Genomic DNA, 13727 nt, shown 5'->3' with positions numbered 1-13727 from the left:
AGTGGAGCAGAAAAAATGGCTGCAGTTGGCAAACTTCTGAGTGGTGAGGTTCAGGAGAAGCTCTGATGATTGAAGGAGGCGGGTAGTTGACTCCCTGTTGTGGGCAGTTGAGGTAACCCTCTGGAGCAGTAGTATCCTGCTCTCTGCGACAAAGCAATGAAGTTGTGCTTGACAGTGGTGCTTGAGTGCATATGGAATTTGGGAGAATAAGAACATAAGAAATAGGAGCAGGAGTAGGCCATCTAGCCCTTCGAGCCTGCCCCGCAATTCAATAAGATCATGGCTGATCTGTCGTGGCTCAGTTCCACATTCCCGCCCTCTCCCCATAACCCTTAATCCCCTTGCTTATCAAAAACCCATCAACCCGTGTCTTAAAAATGTTTAGCGAGGCAGCCTCCACCACCTCAACGGGCAGAGAAGAAGTTCCTCCTCAACTCCGTTCTAAACTGCCCCCCCTTTATCTTGAGGCTGTGCCCCCTAGTCCTACTGTCCTTTCTGAGCGGGAAGAGTCTCTCCACCTCTATCCTATCCATCCCGTTCATCATCTTATATGTCTCAATGAGATCAGGAGACAAGATTGAAACTCTGAATTGTATGTCATTGCTGAGACTGTCTGAGTCAGAGAGACATTTTGAGAGAATTTCAAGGCAGGATCTTTGAGGATGAAGAACACTGGAGTGCTGGTCACAGAAATTAGAAGTCTCGAATGAGCATTTGAAACATCGAAATGATTAACTTGTCGAAGCAGATTCAACAAAGGCTGATCTTCAATTAAAACTCGATTAACTTTGAGTGTCCCAAGTCTCTGCTAAATATTTTAAACAGACAAAGGAATTGCTGATAAATTAGAACAGTTGTGTGAATGCCGATGTAAAAACTTAGACTAACAAATTGTTAGAACTTTGCCAGGGATAGAAATTCTTGAACTCCAGTGCAATCTGGAACACATGAAATAGGAGATATGTGGTATAGGAGAGCAGATCCAGACTTTAACAGCAGATAAGGATAATTTGGTGCACCAGCCTGGGGGTCTAACGTATAAACTGACAAGTCAAGAGTGCAGTCAGCACCCATGGAAGAAAGATTTCGGAATGAACTGTGCATCCCTGTGAAGTTGTTAAACTTGCACCTGACTCTGAATCAATTCAGAGGAGTTGATGAACTCACTGAAAAGATGAATAAGCTTGGAAAAGAATCAGGAAATAAGAGATTGAGCACATATTTGGATGAAATTGTGAAAGAAGTTCCATTTTTCAAGTATCAACAAAGAGGATACAAATGTGTGCAGCATGCTGTCCCCATTTCTTGGACAAATTAGGGAATGACTTGAGTAAAGAGAGGGAAAATGCTTTCAGTGCAGCATTATTCATCTGGTATTGATCAAAATTGTGAAGCAATAATATCTGTTGTGGAGGAAGGGAGTGAGGAAGATTATTCCAAAGCTGGTTGTCAGTCAGACAGATGTGGTTTTTGTAGCAAACTTTAAGGAGCCGCTGAAGGCATGTTTCCATCAGCAGACGAGATGAGTAAGAAAATTCCCATGTTGTTTTGTATTGAAGTTGAGAAACCTATGCAAAAGTAATTACTGTTGGACAGCGTACCTAATATGCATCATACGTGAGGAGGGGTCGACCACTGGATTATTGGTTTACAAGGTTGAAAAGCCATGATGTAAAATAGAAACCCAAGCTGATCAAAATGTTTCTAAAGCAAGCTTAATATATTTTCATTACTTTTGGTTGACCATAAAAAGATTATGGGAAAAACCACTTGCTTGTTGATGTTCTGTTGAGAGTTTAAGGAAAGGATATAGGAGGAAAGGCAGATTCTGACTTATGATAGTTAGATGAAGTTTCAAATCTGATAATCCTACTTGTTTTGGGTTCAGCCTTTGTAATTTAGCCTTTATAACCTTATGATATCTATATTCATGGAACAAAATGAAAAAAAAATTTGTACACTATGTACTAAACTGTTCATTAGAAGTTTCTGCTTTTAAGTATTTCTTGTAAATAAATTGGAACCGCATTATAAAGACACCTCCTCCGTTATTGGTAAAGGTGTTATGAGATCCTGGCTTACTTTGTTGGAGGGAAACTCCCACTCTCAGCATGCCTCTGGTGTTTTGTGTGGACTGGGAGTGGGTGGCACATGCGCAAACTGGTGTTTCTGTGGTTCTTCGGGCTGATGGCCACAGAACACCTCAGTGCCCAGTGCACCTGCACAGAAAGGGTACAGTATGCAAATAGAATCATGTGATCTGGGAGCAGAGCACCATAACTGAGAAAATTCCAAGCTGGGGGACAGGGAGAGATCCCAGTTAATAAGAGAGAGGAGTAGAAATAGAGATTCCAAGCAGAAAAAAGACTGCACTTGGTAAATTTTAAGTGGTGAGGATTCAGGAGATGCCTTGACAATAAAAGAGGGCTCAAGAGAAGCCTTGGCTATGTCAAAGGACTCAAGAGATGCCCTGGTGATTGAAGAAGGCTCAGGAGAAGCCCTGGTAAGCGAAGGAGGCAGGAGAGAACCATTAACTCCAGGCTTGGGCCCACTGGGGCAAAGATAACCCTTTGGGGCAGTAGTATTCTGCTTGGCACAGCCTAAGAGCTGTGAGTTGGTGGGTGCTTAAGTGAATGCTTGGGAATCCAGGGAAACAAGAGTCTCAGAAAACAAGATTGAAACCCTGCGAGTTGGGCCGCCATTGAGATTGTTTGATTTAGAATGACTTGGAGAGAAATCCAAAGCAAGATCTTTGAAGGTAAAGATTGGAATCCCTTGTGAGTGAGACAGAGTTTTAAGTGAGATCAGTTGACCCAGTGTTTACTGATGTTTTAGTGGGTCAATGAGAAATCATTGCAATTTATCTCAATAAGAAGTCTCACAACACCAGGTTAAAGTCTAACAGGTTTATTTGGTAGCAAAAGCCACTAGCTTTCGGAGCGCTGCCCCTTCGTCGACAAGTGAGAGTTCTGTTCACAAACAGGGCATATAAAGACACAAACTCAATTTACAAAATTAATGGTTGGAATGTGAGTCTTTACAGGTAATCAAGTCTTAAAGGTACAGACAGTATGAGTGGAGAGAGCGTTAAGCACAGGTTAAAGAGATGTATATTGTCTCCAGACAGGACAGTTAGTGAAATTTTGCAAGCCCAGGCAAGTTGTGGGGTTACAGATAGTGTGACATGAACCCAAGATCCCGGTTGAGGCCATCCTCATGTATGCGGAACTTGGCTATCAGTCTCTGCTCAGTGACTCTGTGTTGTCATGTGTTGTGAAGGCCACCTTGGAGAAGGCTTACCCAGAGATCAGAGGCCAAATGCCCGTGACCACTGAAAGTGTTCCCCAACAAGAAGAGAACACTTGTCAAGTGGTGTTCATTCAGCTGTTGTCGTAGCGTCTGCGTGGTCTCCCCAATGTGCCATGCCTTGGGATATGCTTCCCTGCAGCGTATCAGGTAAGCAATGTTGGCCGAGTTGCAAGAGTATGTACCGTATACCTGGTGAATAATGATCTCACGTGAGATGATGGCATCTGTGTTGATGATCTGGCACGTTTTGCAAAGGTAGCTGTGGCAGGATTGTCTGGTGTCATGGTCACTGTTCTCCTGAGGGTGGGTAGTTTGCTGCTGAGAATGGTCTGTTTGAGTTTGTGGCACAACCTCAAACAGACCATTGTCTGCAGCAAACTACCCACCCTTCAGGAGAACAGTGACCATGAAACCATACAATCCTGCCACAGCAACCTTTGCAAGACGTGCCAGATCATTGACACAGATGCCATCATCTCACGTGAGAATACCACCCACCAGGTACACAGTACGTAATCTTGCAACTCGGCCAATGTTGTCTACCTGATACGCTGCGGGAAAGGATGTACCGAGGCTTGGTACGTTGGGGAGACCATGCAGACGCTACAACAACGGATGAATGAACATCACTCGATAATCTCTAGGCATGAGTGTTCTCTTCTTGTTGGGGCATACTTCAGCGGTCATGGGCATTTGGCCTCTGATCTTCGGGTAAGCCTTCTCCAAGGCAGCGTTCACGACACACGACAACGCAGAGTCACTGAGCAAAGACTGATAGCCAAGTTCCGCACACATGAGGACGGCCTGAACCGAGATCTTGGGTTCACATCACATTACCTGTAACCCCCATGACTTGCCTAGGATCGCAAAATCTCGCTAACTGTTCTGTCTGGAGACAATATACATCTCTTTAACCTGTGCTTAACGCTCTTTCCACCCACATTGTATGTATCTTTAAGACTTGATTACCTGTAAAGACTCATATTCCAACTATTATTTTGTAAATTGAATTTGTGTCTTTATATGCTCTGTTTGTGAGCAGAACTCCCACTTACCTGATGAAGGAGCAGTGCTCTGAAAGCTAGTGGCTTTTGCTACCAAATAAACCTGCTGGACTTTAACTTGGTGTTGTGAGATTTCTTAGTGTGTTTACCCCAGTCCAATGCCGCCATCTCCACATCATAATTTATCTTAGCCATTTATTGTGCATTGTGCCTGGTAATTTACTTGGACCTCATATTAACCTCGGATGTTAGAGCATAAAATAGACATTGTAAACTTTCTGACCTTGTACGGTAAAGTTTATTTTTGTTTGATCAAAACTGATGAAGCCTTGCAGTTTATTCTTCTAACAAACTTTGTCTATTTTAAACAGAATGTCCCTAACCTGATCTTAAGCAGATTTGGGAGTCCGGTCCAGGATTATAACACTAGATTGAGATGTTCAAGTCTTGGAGTGGGGCTTGATGTCCCAACCCTCTGACTCAGAAATGGGAGTGCTCCCAGTGGAGCCACATCTGACAAGTGAATACTAAAAGACAATTTAAAGCTTTTATGGCCTAGATTATCCTAATCGGGTCATGTTCCCTTAATAAGCACCTGCCCTCAGTACGCAAAACCATTCTTAATTGGCACAGTGTTTAACTTTTATGAGCTGCCAACACTTTTTGCACATCCATTTTCACCTTATCCATTTTACCAGGCATTTAAACAATATATTTCTCTGGCAGCAACCCAAAGGTAAGTCCAAGAGGTACGGTTAGCAACACAGAGTAGGGGGGAGGGGAGGAGGCAATCAGGTGTACTGTGGACTCTGGGGACATGGTTTCATTTCTCCTAGTGCATATGTTAATGGAAATCTTATGTTTAAAATCTTTCCTTAGCAGCCACTATTAAGGCCGCTGGAAAACTCAGTGGAACAGGGCGCGATGCCTGTCCTGATCATCACAGACAGTTTTTCATAAATAGCTTAACAGGGCATTGGGTCACCTATGTATGTAAATGAGGAGATTAATGATAGTTTTAGGTGGACATGCAAGGACGCCAACTGATCTCCAGGTGTTTTAGGTTTTTTTTGAGGGGGATGGGGTAGCAGGGAGCTTGGTTCCCGAAATTGGAGACCACATGGCACACATTTCATATCAGTCTTGCGTCAGCGGAATAGCCTGCCACCTTTCCCTCTTATTCGTCTCAAACATGATGATTGATCAGGAAGAGGAAGGATCAGGGAGCTGCCTCAGCCCGTAAAATCCGACCTTGTTGAGTTACCTTGTGGGTAAGGGAGAGGAAAATTTGAAATAGGGAAGACTTTGTTATAAGCCTAGAAATTACTGTTGCAAATAGTTTATTTTGTTTGAAGGGTTTCTTTCAAGTGGTTAAACCAACAGAAAAACATGTTGCAAACACATCAGGCATCCAGATACTAATACTGTAAGAAGGGATCTCTTGTGGATATATGGCAAAACGAAAGTTAGCATTGATTCAGACCAAACATGAAACTTCTCAAAATTAAGACTAACTCTCAAATATGTAACGGTTAGCAAGCTCTGTTGGAGAACACAACATCATCTTACAGATATATCTGGATTTACAAAGAGAGTATGATCCTTGGCACCTGAAACATGCTGTGGTAAATGTAATGTAACGAGTCTTGAAATGTGTTATCTGAAACCTGGTATGTGCTCAGGCTGCTTGACACTACCAGAGTGGTGGAGTAGCAAGTTGTATTCTGGAGCGTGTTCACAAACTCTTGCACAAGTTAGGGGGCTTCCCTTAATATAGCTGGAGCTTATAAGTCCAGTCTAGGTGGTGAATATCATTTTTAGGAGAGAGGGCCTAACTTCAAAACATGACACCAAGACGAAGAGAGACTGGAGAGGCTGGGATTGTTCTCCTTGGAGCAGAGAAGGTCAACAGGGGTTTAACACAAAGATGCTCAAATTTTAAGAGGGGTTTAAATCTGGAGAAATTGCTTTCACTGGTGGGAGGGTTGGTTACGGGGGACACAGCTTGCAGATAATTGGCAAAATAACCTGAGGGAAGGTGAGGAGACATTTATTATATGCATCTAGTTATTGTGATCTGGAAAGCATTGTTCAAAAATTTGAGCGAGGCGGATTTGGAAGTAAGTTTCAAAAGTGAACTGGATGAATACTTCAAAAGAAAGGCGTAAGGGGCTATATGGAAAGCGGACGGTTGTGAGACTAATTGAATAGCTCTTTGAAAGGGGCAGCTCGGGCTCAGTGGGCTAAATGGCTTCCTTCTTTGCTGTATGATTCTTTCTTTAATTTCAATCCTGAATTTTCATTTCCTTTTCAGAGGGCCACCCTTATCTTACTGGCCTTTAAGAAGGCCTTGAGACAATTTTCCATTTCGCAGTTTGTGCCCACAGCCGTGCCAAAAATATGATGGCAAGGTAAGGGAGGTCAGTAAGCCACATTTCAGTTCCTGTGCTGAGATTAAATAATTGGCATACTTACCTGCCGTTCCATCATGATACTCCACTTCCTCAGTCAATTCTTGAAACCAATTATACAATTTCAGCTCTTTGATGTTCTCTGTTTACACATTACCCAATTCGAAATTACTCTTTGAGCGAAAGGTTTTATTTGAGATCTCTTATCCCTGGCATTTGAGCCTTTCACTATAGTGAATAATTTAACTGGATTGGCTTTTTGCTTTCTTAATCACCACGATGGCTAAAATCTTCTGAGCCCATTCATGGCTGGGATTTTCTGGTGCCTCCAAAAGTTAGAGTTTTGGCTGGAACACCATATTTTCCATTCTTGTTTGCAGTTGGAGAATCCTGCCCAGTGTCTCCCCTTACCAAAAGAACAATTCTCTTCCAATTCAAATTCCAAATATCTGGTATTAGCAACATTGCTCATCTCTGCATCATCTGGAAGACTATAATATCCTTTATGTGGTTAGGTGATCCAAAACGCAACCTAAAATGGTCTCTGAATGAAGCCTTATATAGAAATAACATGACTTGGAATGCATGGACATATTTTCTAACTTCTGCTAATGCATAACTTTCTTTGCTTTTGTTATATGAGCTGATGGTTTCATACATATATCTGTTTGATTTTTTGCATTGCTGCACCTGTGTTCTATTTGGTTCCGTGTTCCATTACTAATAATTTTGCATATATCCACAATGAATTACAACCTGCCACCCATTTATTTTCCTCCTCTACTACACCTCATATTTTGTTATCCTAACTGCAAACTTAGAGATTATGTTTAATATCAAGTCAGCCAAGTCATTAAAATAGCATGGTTCTGGAATACAATACTTCAGTTATAATCATTTTGCAGCTTGCAAAGTTCTGATTTTATAACTACTCTCTATTTCCCTCTTTTAATCTAATATCTCGGTGGCTTTTTTTAAAATTCGTGCTTCTGTGACATCTGGCTGTTGTGGAATTTTGTCAAAAACTTTCGAAGATTCCTTGTATTTCATACCCATTCTTCCTGTTCACTGCGTTAGCAATATCTTTGAAACGTTCCAGCAGGTCAGATAAATGTGACATCGTTTTCCTCTCTGTCCTTAAACAAGTTACGCTTTTCCAAGTTTTCATTCACCAGAATTATTTCCAAGACCTTTCCAACAATCTTTTCAAAGCACCTAATATAAATTAGTCTAGTTGAAGATTATTTGCCATAAGTGATTCACTCTCTGGACTGAAATTGGTGCTGTTGATGATTTTTAGTTGAACAATGGGAAATTCAGTCTCACTCACACTCAGTCATCAGTAGGAATTCCATCCTTCCCCCGGATGTTCTGGTATTCTGAAAACAAGATCGAATTGTCTTTCTAATTGTATTTTTAGGAGCTGCCCACCATTGTTCAACAGGGCAGTCCTACCACAAGACGGACCGGCTCTTCTCATCTTACGCCTGGTTTCATGGTCCAATCTCTCGATTCAAAGCAGCTCAGCTGGTACAGATTCCAGGAACTGAGGGTCATGGGGTCTTCCTTGTGCGCCAGAGTGAAACACAGCGAGGAGAATATGTCCTCACGTTCAACTATCAAGGAAGAGCTAAGGTAATGAAAGTTATACAGAATCAACTTTATCTTACATATGTATTAAAATAGTTTTTTATTAGTGTCACAAGTAGTCTTACATTAACACTGCAATTAAGTTATAATGAAAATCCCCTAGTCGCCACATTCCGGTGCCTGTTCAGGTGCACTGAGGAAGAACGTTGCATGACCAATGCACCAACCAGCACATCTTTTGAACTGTGGGAGGAAACCAGAGCACCCGGAGGAAACCCACACATACATGGGAAGAGTATGCAGACTCCGCAGTCATCCAAGCCAGGTATCAAACCTGCGTCCCTGGTGCTGTGAGACAGCAGTGCTAACCACTGTGCCACCTTGTTAATATTCTTAATCTATGTTGAATGATGATGGATGCACTTGTGATGCTAACTTAATGGGTAAAGGATGAGAATCGCTAACAGCTTGCATTTATACAGTGTCTTCAATGTGGAAAGTTTCCCTGGGTCTCTAACAGAGACGGAGATTAAGCATTATGAAGCATTAGGAGAAATGTCCAAAGATTGTGTTGAAGTTCTTAAAAATGTCACAAGAAACTGTAGGTGAAAGGATCCATGAAAAATGGTGCACAATAGTTGAAGGTTCTGCCTCTGATTGTGGGATTATCCATAAGAAAGGGTCAGAATTGGAGGACTGAATAGTACAAGCTGGAACATTAGCCCTGAAATGGTAAATGAGTCCAGGGAAGAAGAAAGATCATGTAATTATTTATGAATGAATTTATTCGGTAACTATTTTTTGTGAATTTGTGCAACTTATCTATGTCAACATTCAAGATTAGATTGGAAAGGTGAGTGAAGGGAAAAGGGAGGACTGGAGTTGGGAACAGGATGGATAAATGTGATTCAGATTATTTGCTTGTGTTGAAGATGAACATTAAGGTGGACTCAGTGGCAAACAACACGTTTCTAAATTGTAACTCCTACATGTTTCTATGCAAGTGAATGTGCTTGATATTGTTGTCCAGTGGCTCAGTGGGTAACTGCTCTGTATAGGTACATCGAAACAGGGTTAGACCATTTAATCTGTTGAGCCTGCTCCATCATTCAATGCAATCATGGGTGATCGGACACCTCAATGCTTTTTAACCACACTACCCTATAACCGTTTACATTTTTGTAAATCAGAAATCAATTGATTTCTGGTTTAAACATGCTCAATGACTGAGCTTCCATATCCCGCTGGGGTAGAGAATTCCAAAGATTCACAATTAATAGATTCTTCTCATCTCAGTCCTAAATGGAATCCCTCCTTTTTTGAAATTGTGGCTCCTGTTCTAGACTCCCCAATCAGGGGAAACAGCATATCTGTGCCAACCCTGTCTGTTCCTTTCAATGTTTTGTAGGTTTCAAGTAGATCACCCTCATTCTTTGAAATTCTATAGAATACAGGCCCAATTTGTCCAAACTCTCTTTGCAAGACAATCCTGCCATCCCCAGAACAAGTCTAGTGAACCTTCGCTGCGCTCCACCTATGGTAATATCCTTTCTGAGGTAAGGGGACCTAAACTCCACACAGTACTCCAGGTGTGGACTAACTAAGCAAGATCATTATGGTGTGGCACGGAACTTAATAAACAAGAAAGGTCCAACTTTCGTTATTCTCTATCAGGGTTAGATGTTTTCAGTTGAGTAGAATAAGTAGTCTCTACTCCTGAGATAGTGAAGAAGAAGTTTGGGTTGCTGCTGCTGATTGCCATTCAGCCTTCTCCTTGATCTGTGCATATCAGAGAGCGCTGGTATGGATAAAGCTCCATCCATAGTAAATTAACCCAATAACATTTACTGTCCAAACCCACACATAATAAAACTTGCTACTTAGATGGGATTATTGATGTCTGCTGCTCATGGACTGCACCCAGAAAGGGCCAACACTTAGAGGACAGGAAAATGTGGCAAATAGAGGCTGGAATTTTCCAGCCATTCAGGCCAGCAGGATTCTCTATCCCGCTCCAATGAACGGAGATTTGGCTGAGCGCCAGATTCTCTGTCCTTGTTTGCTTTATTGGCTTTTAAGTTCATTCATATTTGTGAAAGTATCCTAACTAGATACCCAGTAACTAACACGAAGTAAAGCTTTCTCATGATTCACAAATTTTGTTCTAATCTTTCAGCATCTCCGATTGCTTGTGACTGAACAAGGACAATGTCTTGTCCAACACTTCCGATTCCCATCTGTCACAGAAATGCTGAACTATTTTGGAACATTTGCAATCCCATTGGAGTGTGGCACAACCTGTGAAGTCAAACTGTCCAGCTATGTGGTGGCATTCCCTCACCAGCAAGGTAAGAAAGATCACACGAATGTTTAAATAGAATTCACATCAGCAAAAACAAAGGATGTTAATCGGTGCAAGAGTACAATCAGTCAGCACATCTGTGATTATCAATAAATAGGATTCCAAGAAACATTCTAGCATCTTTTAAAAAAAAGCCTTCTGAGTTGAGGTGAACCTCAATGGGTGATTTGCCTTTTAGGATGTGGTGATATTTGTGTAACCCAATTATAAAAGTACCAAGCCAATAGTTTCATTTCTGATAATAAAGTAGATTATTCTTCAGGGTTGTACATTTCTTCAATTCTCTTCCCACCACAGTATATTGATCTTATTGATATTGAACCCGAAGAAAAGAGGTGGTGCATGTTTTGAAAGCTTAAGTTATTTGATGAGTTAAAATAACTAGTTAAAAATGTCAATGGCCTGAATTCTCCAATCTTTCATGCTCTACTACCGCTGTCAGCAAGAATGGAGAAGTTGGCACTCAGCCAAAACTCCATTCATTGCAGCAGGACCGGAAAATCCCAGATGAGGTCAGAGAATCCCTGCTATTAGATTCCAGCAATGTGTTAGCAGTTAAGTACTAACTGAGAGACAACCATCAATTGTCATAAAACCCAATTACTCAAGAGGAACAATTAAAGCTTCAGCTGCCCTGTGTTTTCTTGCAAATCACACAAACATTTCCACACAGTGGGCAGGATTTCACCCCCTGCCCCACTGCCGTGGCATGTTGTGTGGCAGTAGAGGTGGCCTGCCATTGGCTGGCAGCAAGGTCAACGGGGCAGCAGAGCTGGCCCACTGCTGTCAACAGGGTTTCCAGTTGTTCAAACCCTCCACTGATGGGAAACCTATGCAGAAAGCTCAGTGTTGGCAAGGCCAGAAGATCCCGCTGTCAGGAATGGCTGGAAAATCCTGCCCAATGAGTCTTAGTGAGTGACAGCGTTTTATAGAGAACTAGAAAGTTCCAGCTTTAACTCCAGTCTGTGTATATAGTGTTCACTGGAGACTGATCAGTAACAGGATTTTCTCACTTCTAACCGAGACACGCCAAGGCTAATTGTAGCATTCCCTGTGCCGTCTTCTGTTTCTGTTTCTAGTCTTTTACCACTAAGAAATCAGGGAAGCACAAGCTCTAGTTTCATTGCAAACTTTCAAGTACCTTTTTAAATTGTGAATGAATATTGCTAGCATAACTTGTACTAAAAAATTGGAAGTTAGTGTTGTATTTTTAAGATTTGCGGTAAACTTTGAATTTTAGTGACAGATGAGCAATGCTAGAGGTACATCATCGCTGATTAAGTGCATAAGTCTGTCCACAGTGTCAAATGTTTACCACGATTCTTAGAAAAGTTTTGATTTACAATCTGAACAACACAATACATTATAACGCCAACACGTAACTAAAAAACAAGGGGTTCCCAAGCAGATTCATGGTTGCAGTGTTGGCCTCCCAAATTACATGTCCAAAAGTTGAAATTCCAAGGGTGTTTATTGCTTAGCCCGCTTGCTATATTTGTGATGAATTCTGTCATCTTTTGGCTTGGCTTCCTCTGTGTGTACTGCTTTATAATATAGTTTTCCATCTGTTACTGAGTGAAATCGGGTTGTCCAGCTCACGCTTTGCAACCAAGTTTCCTTCCTGTTGGTTGGGCAGTGAGTGTTACTGGCAGTGATCCTGGAGAGTTCCACAGTCCTGATCACCTCTCGCCCAGCTGAAGGATAAAAAAGACCCGAAAACTGCTTGCACTCCAATTCCTGACCTAGCCTCAACTATAAATGTCCTAACATTAAAATGAATTTCCTTAATTCTGCATATCTTAGCAAATCAAATTAGAATTTTTAAGAAATGACCATTTTAAGGGTAAATAGTATTATTTTATTTAAAGAGAGGAAGATTGAAATTGAATAGAAGTTTTGGGATTACCCCTGGTTGACTCAGAAGTATGAATTAAAGAAAGTAGAGAGATTAAGAAGTGGAAAGAAATGTATCATAAACTTGTGGGCTAAACAGATGAACAAACCCTACAAAAGAGAAAAAAATGCATCATAGTGTCAAGAGGGCAGAAATAGTGTGATTTGAAGAACAGCAAGGAAACCTAAGAAGGTACATACATGTCTGTTATAATCACAATGACAGTGCAACAGATAGAAAAGAATGTGTCAAATTTACGAGATTAAATAGGCCCGAAAAAAATATGTTTTGGAAAATTCTGATGTATTGACCCTAGTGAAAATATTGAACAGTTTGTTCCTGATAACAGTTGTTCCTGACAATTGCATGGAATCTGTCTTGGGATGCATTCAGGTGCAACATATTTTGTGACTAAGGGAGTACAAACACATGAGCCATTCGTCTGGACTTGAAAGTGTTTAAATGGCTGTATTTTTGCAGATGAGTCAACTCATTTACTGTTCTATTATGGGTATTTTCCTTCAGTTAAGTTGAAAGCAGACAAAGTAATTGAGGGTGTTACGTATGGCTGATTTTTTTTCAGTTAACGTATTTAGTTGATAAAATGCAGGTTCAAGTGCAGCAACACTCTCCATAGAGACTTTTTAAAGTAAACAAACAGGTCTCTCAACATTTGCAAAAAGAGAGGTGGGTGAACATTACTGGGTAATATTGCTATTTCTCAATTGCTGACTGATTTGATCTGTAATTCCAGCAGTTCTTGTATTTTGAAACTTGTGTTTTAGTGATATTGCTTTTGAAACGCTCCGGTGGGCTACATTGCATTTGGTTGACAATGGCAGGTACTGTGGAAATCTGTTTTGGGAGCCAGATCATAGACTTCCTGGATCCTAGACATCCTAATCCACAGACCACAATCAGTAAGGGTTCCTCAACACTGGTGTCCCACAAGACTGTGTCCTCAGTCCCTTACTATAATCCTTATACACCTATGACTATGTGGCAAATTTCCCCACCAACTTGATTTTCAAATTTGCTGATGACACCACCATAGTGGGTCAGATCTCAAACAATGATGAGATTGAGTACAGGAAAGAGATAGAGAATCTGGTGAACTTATGTGAAAATAATAATCTCTCCCTCAATGTCAGCAAAAC

At 41.2% G+C, this 13727-nt stretch overlaps 1 protein-coding gene across 3 annotated transcripts in view; it reads left to right on the top strand.

The window, feature by feature from the left end:
- The window catches only part of sh2b3 (SH2B adaptor protein 3), a 208258-nt gene that overhangs the window by 181762 nt on the left and 12769 nt on the right, over window positions 1–13727 (top strand). For all 3 annotated transcript variants that reach the window (XM_080208264.1, XM_080208263.1, XM_080208265.1), the window contains 2 exons: window positions 8145–8359; window positions 10491–10662. In XM_080208264.1, coding sequence (XP_080064390.1) covers window positions 8145–8359; window positions 10491–10662 — 387 coding nt within the window. The remainder of the gene's footprint in view (window positions 1–8144; window positions 8360–10490; window positions 10663–13727) is intronic.

Source organism: Carcharhinus amblyrhynchos, chromosome 20, assembly GCF_965287045.1.
Source record: "Carcharhinus amblyrhynchos chromosome 20, sCarAmb.v2.hapA, whole genome shotgun sequence".
Taxonomy (NCBI): Eukaryota; Metazoa; Chordata; class Chondrichthyes; order Carcharhiniformes; family Carcharhinidae; genus Carcharhinus; species Carcharhinus amblyrhynchos.
Note: the sequence above shows the minus strand (reverse complement) of the source record. Positions and strands in the feature narration are given on the sequence as shown.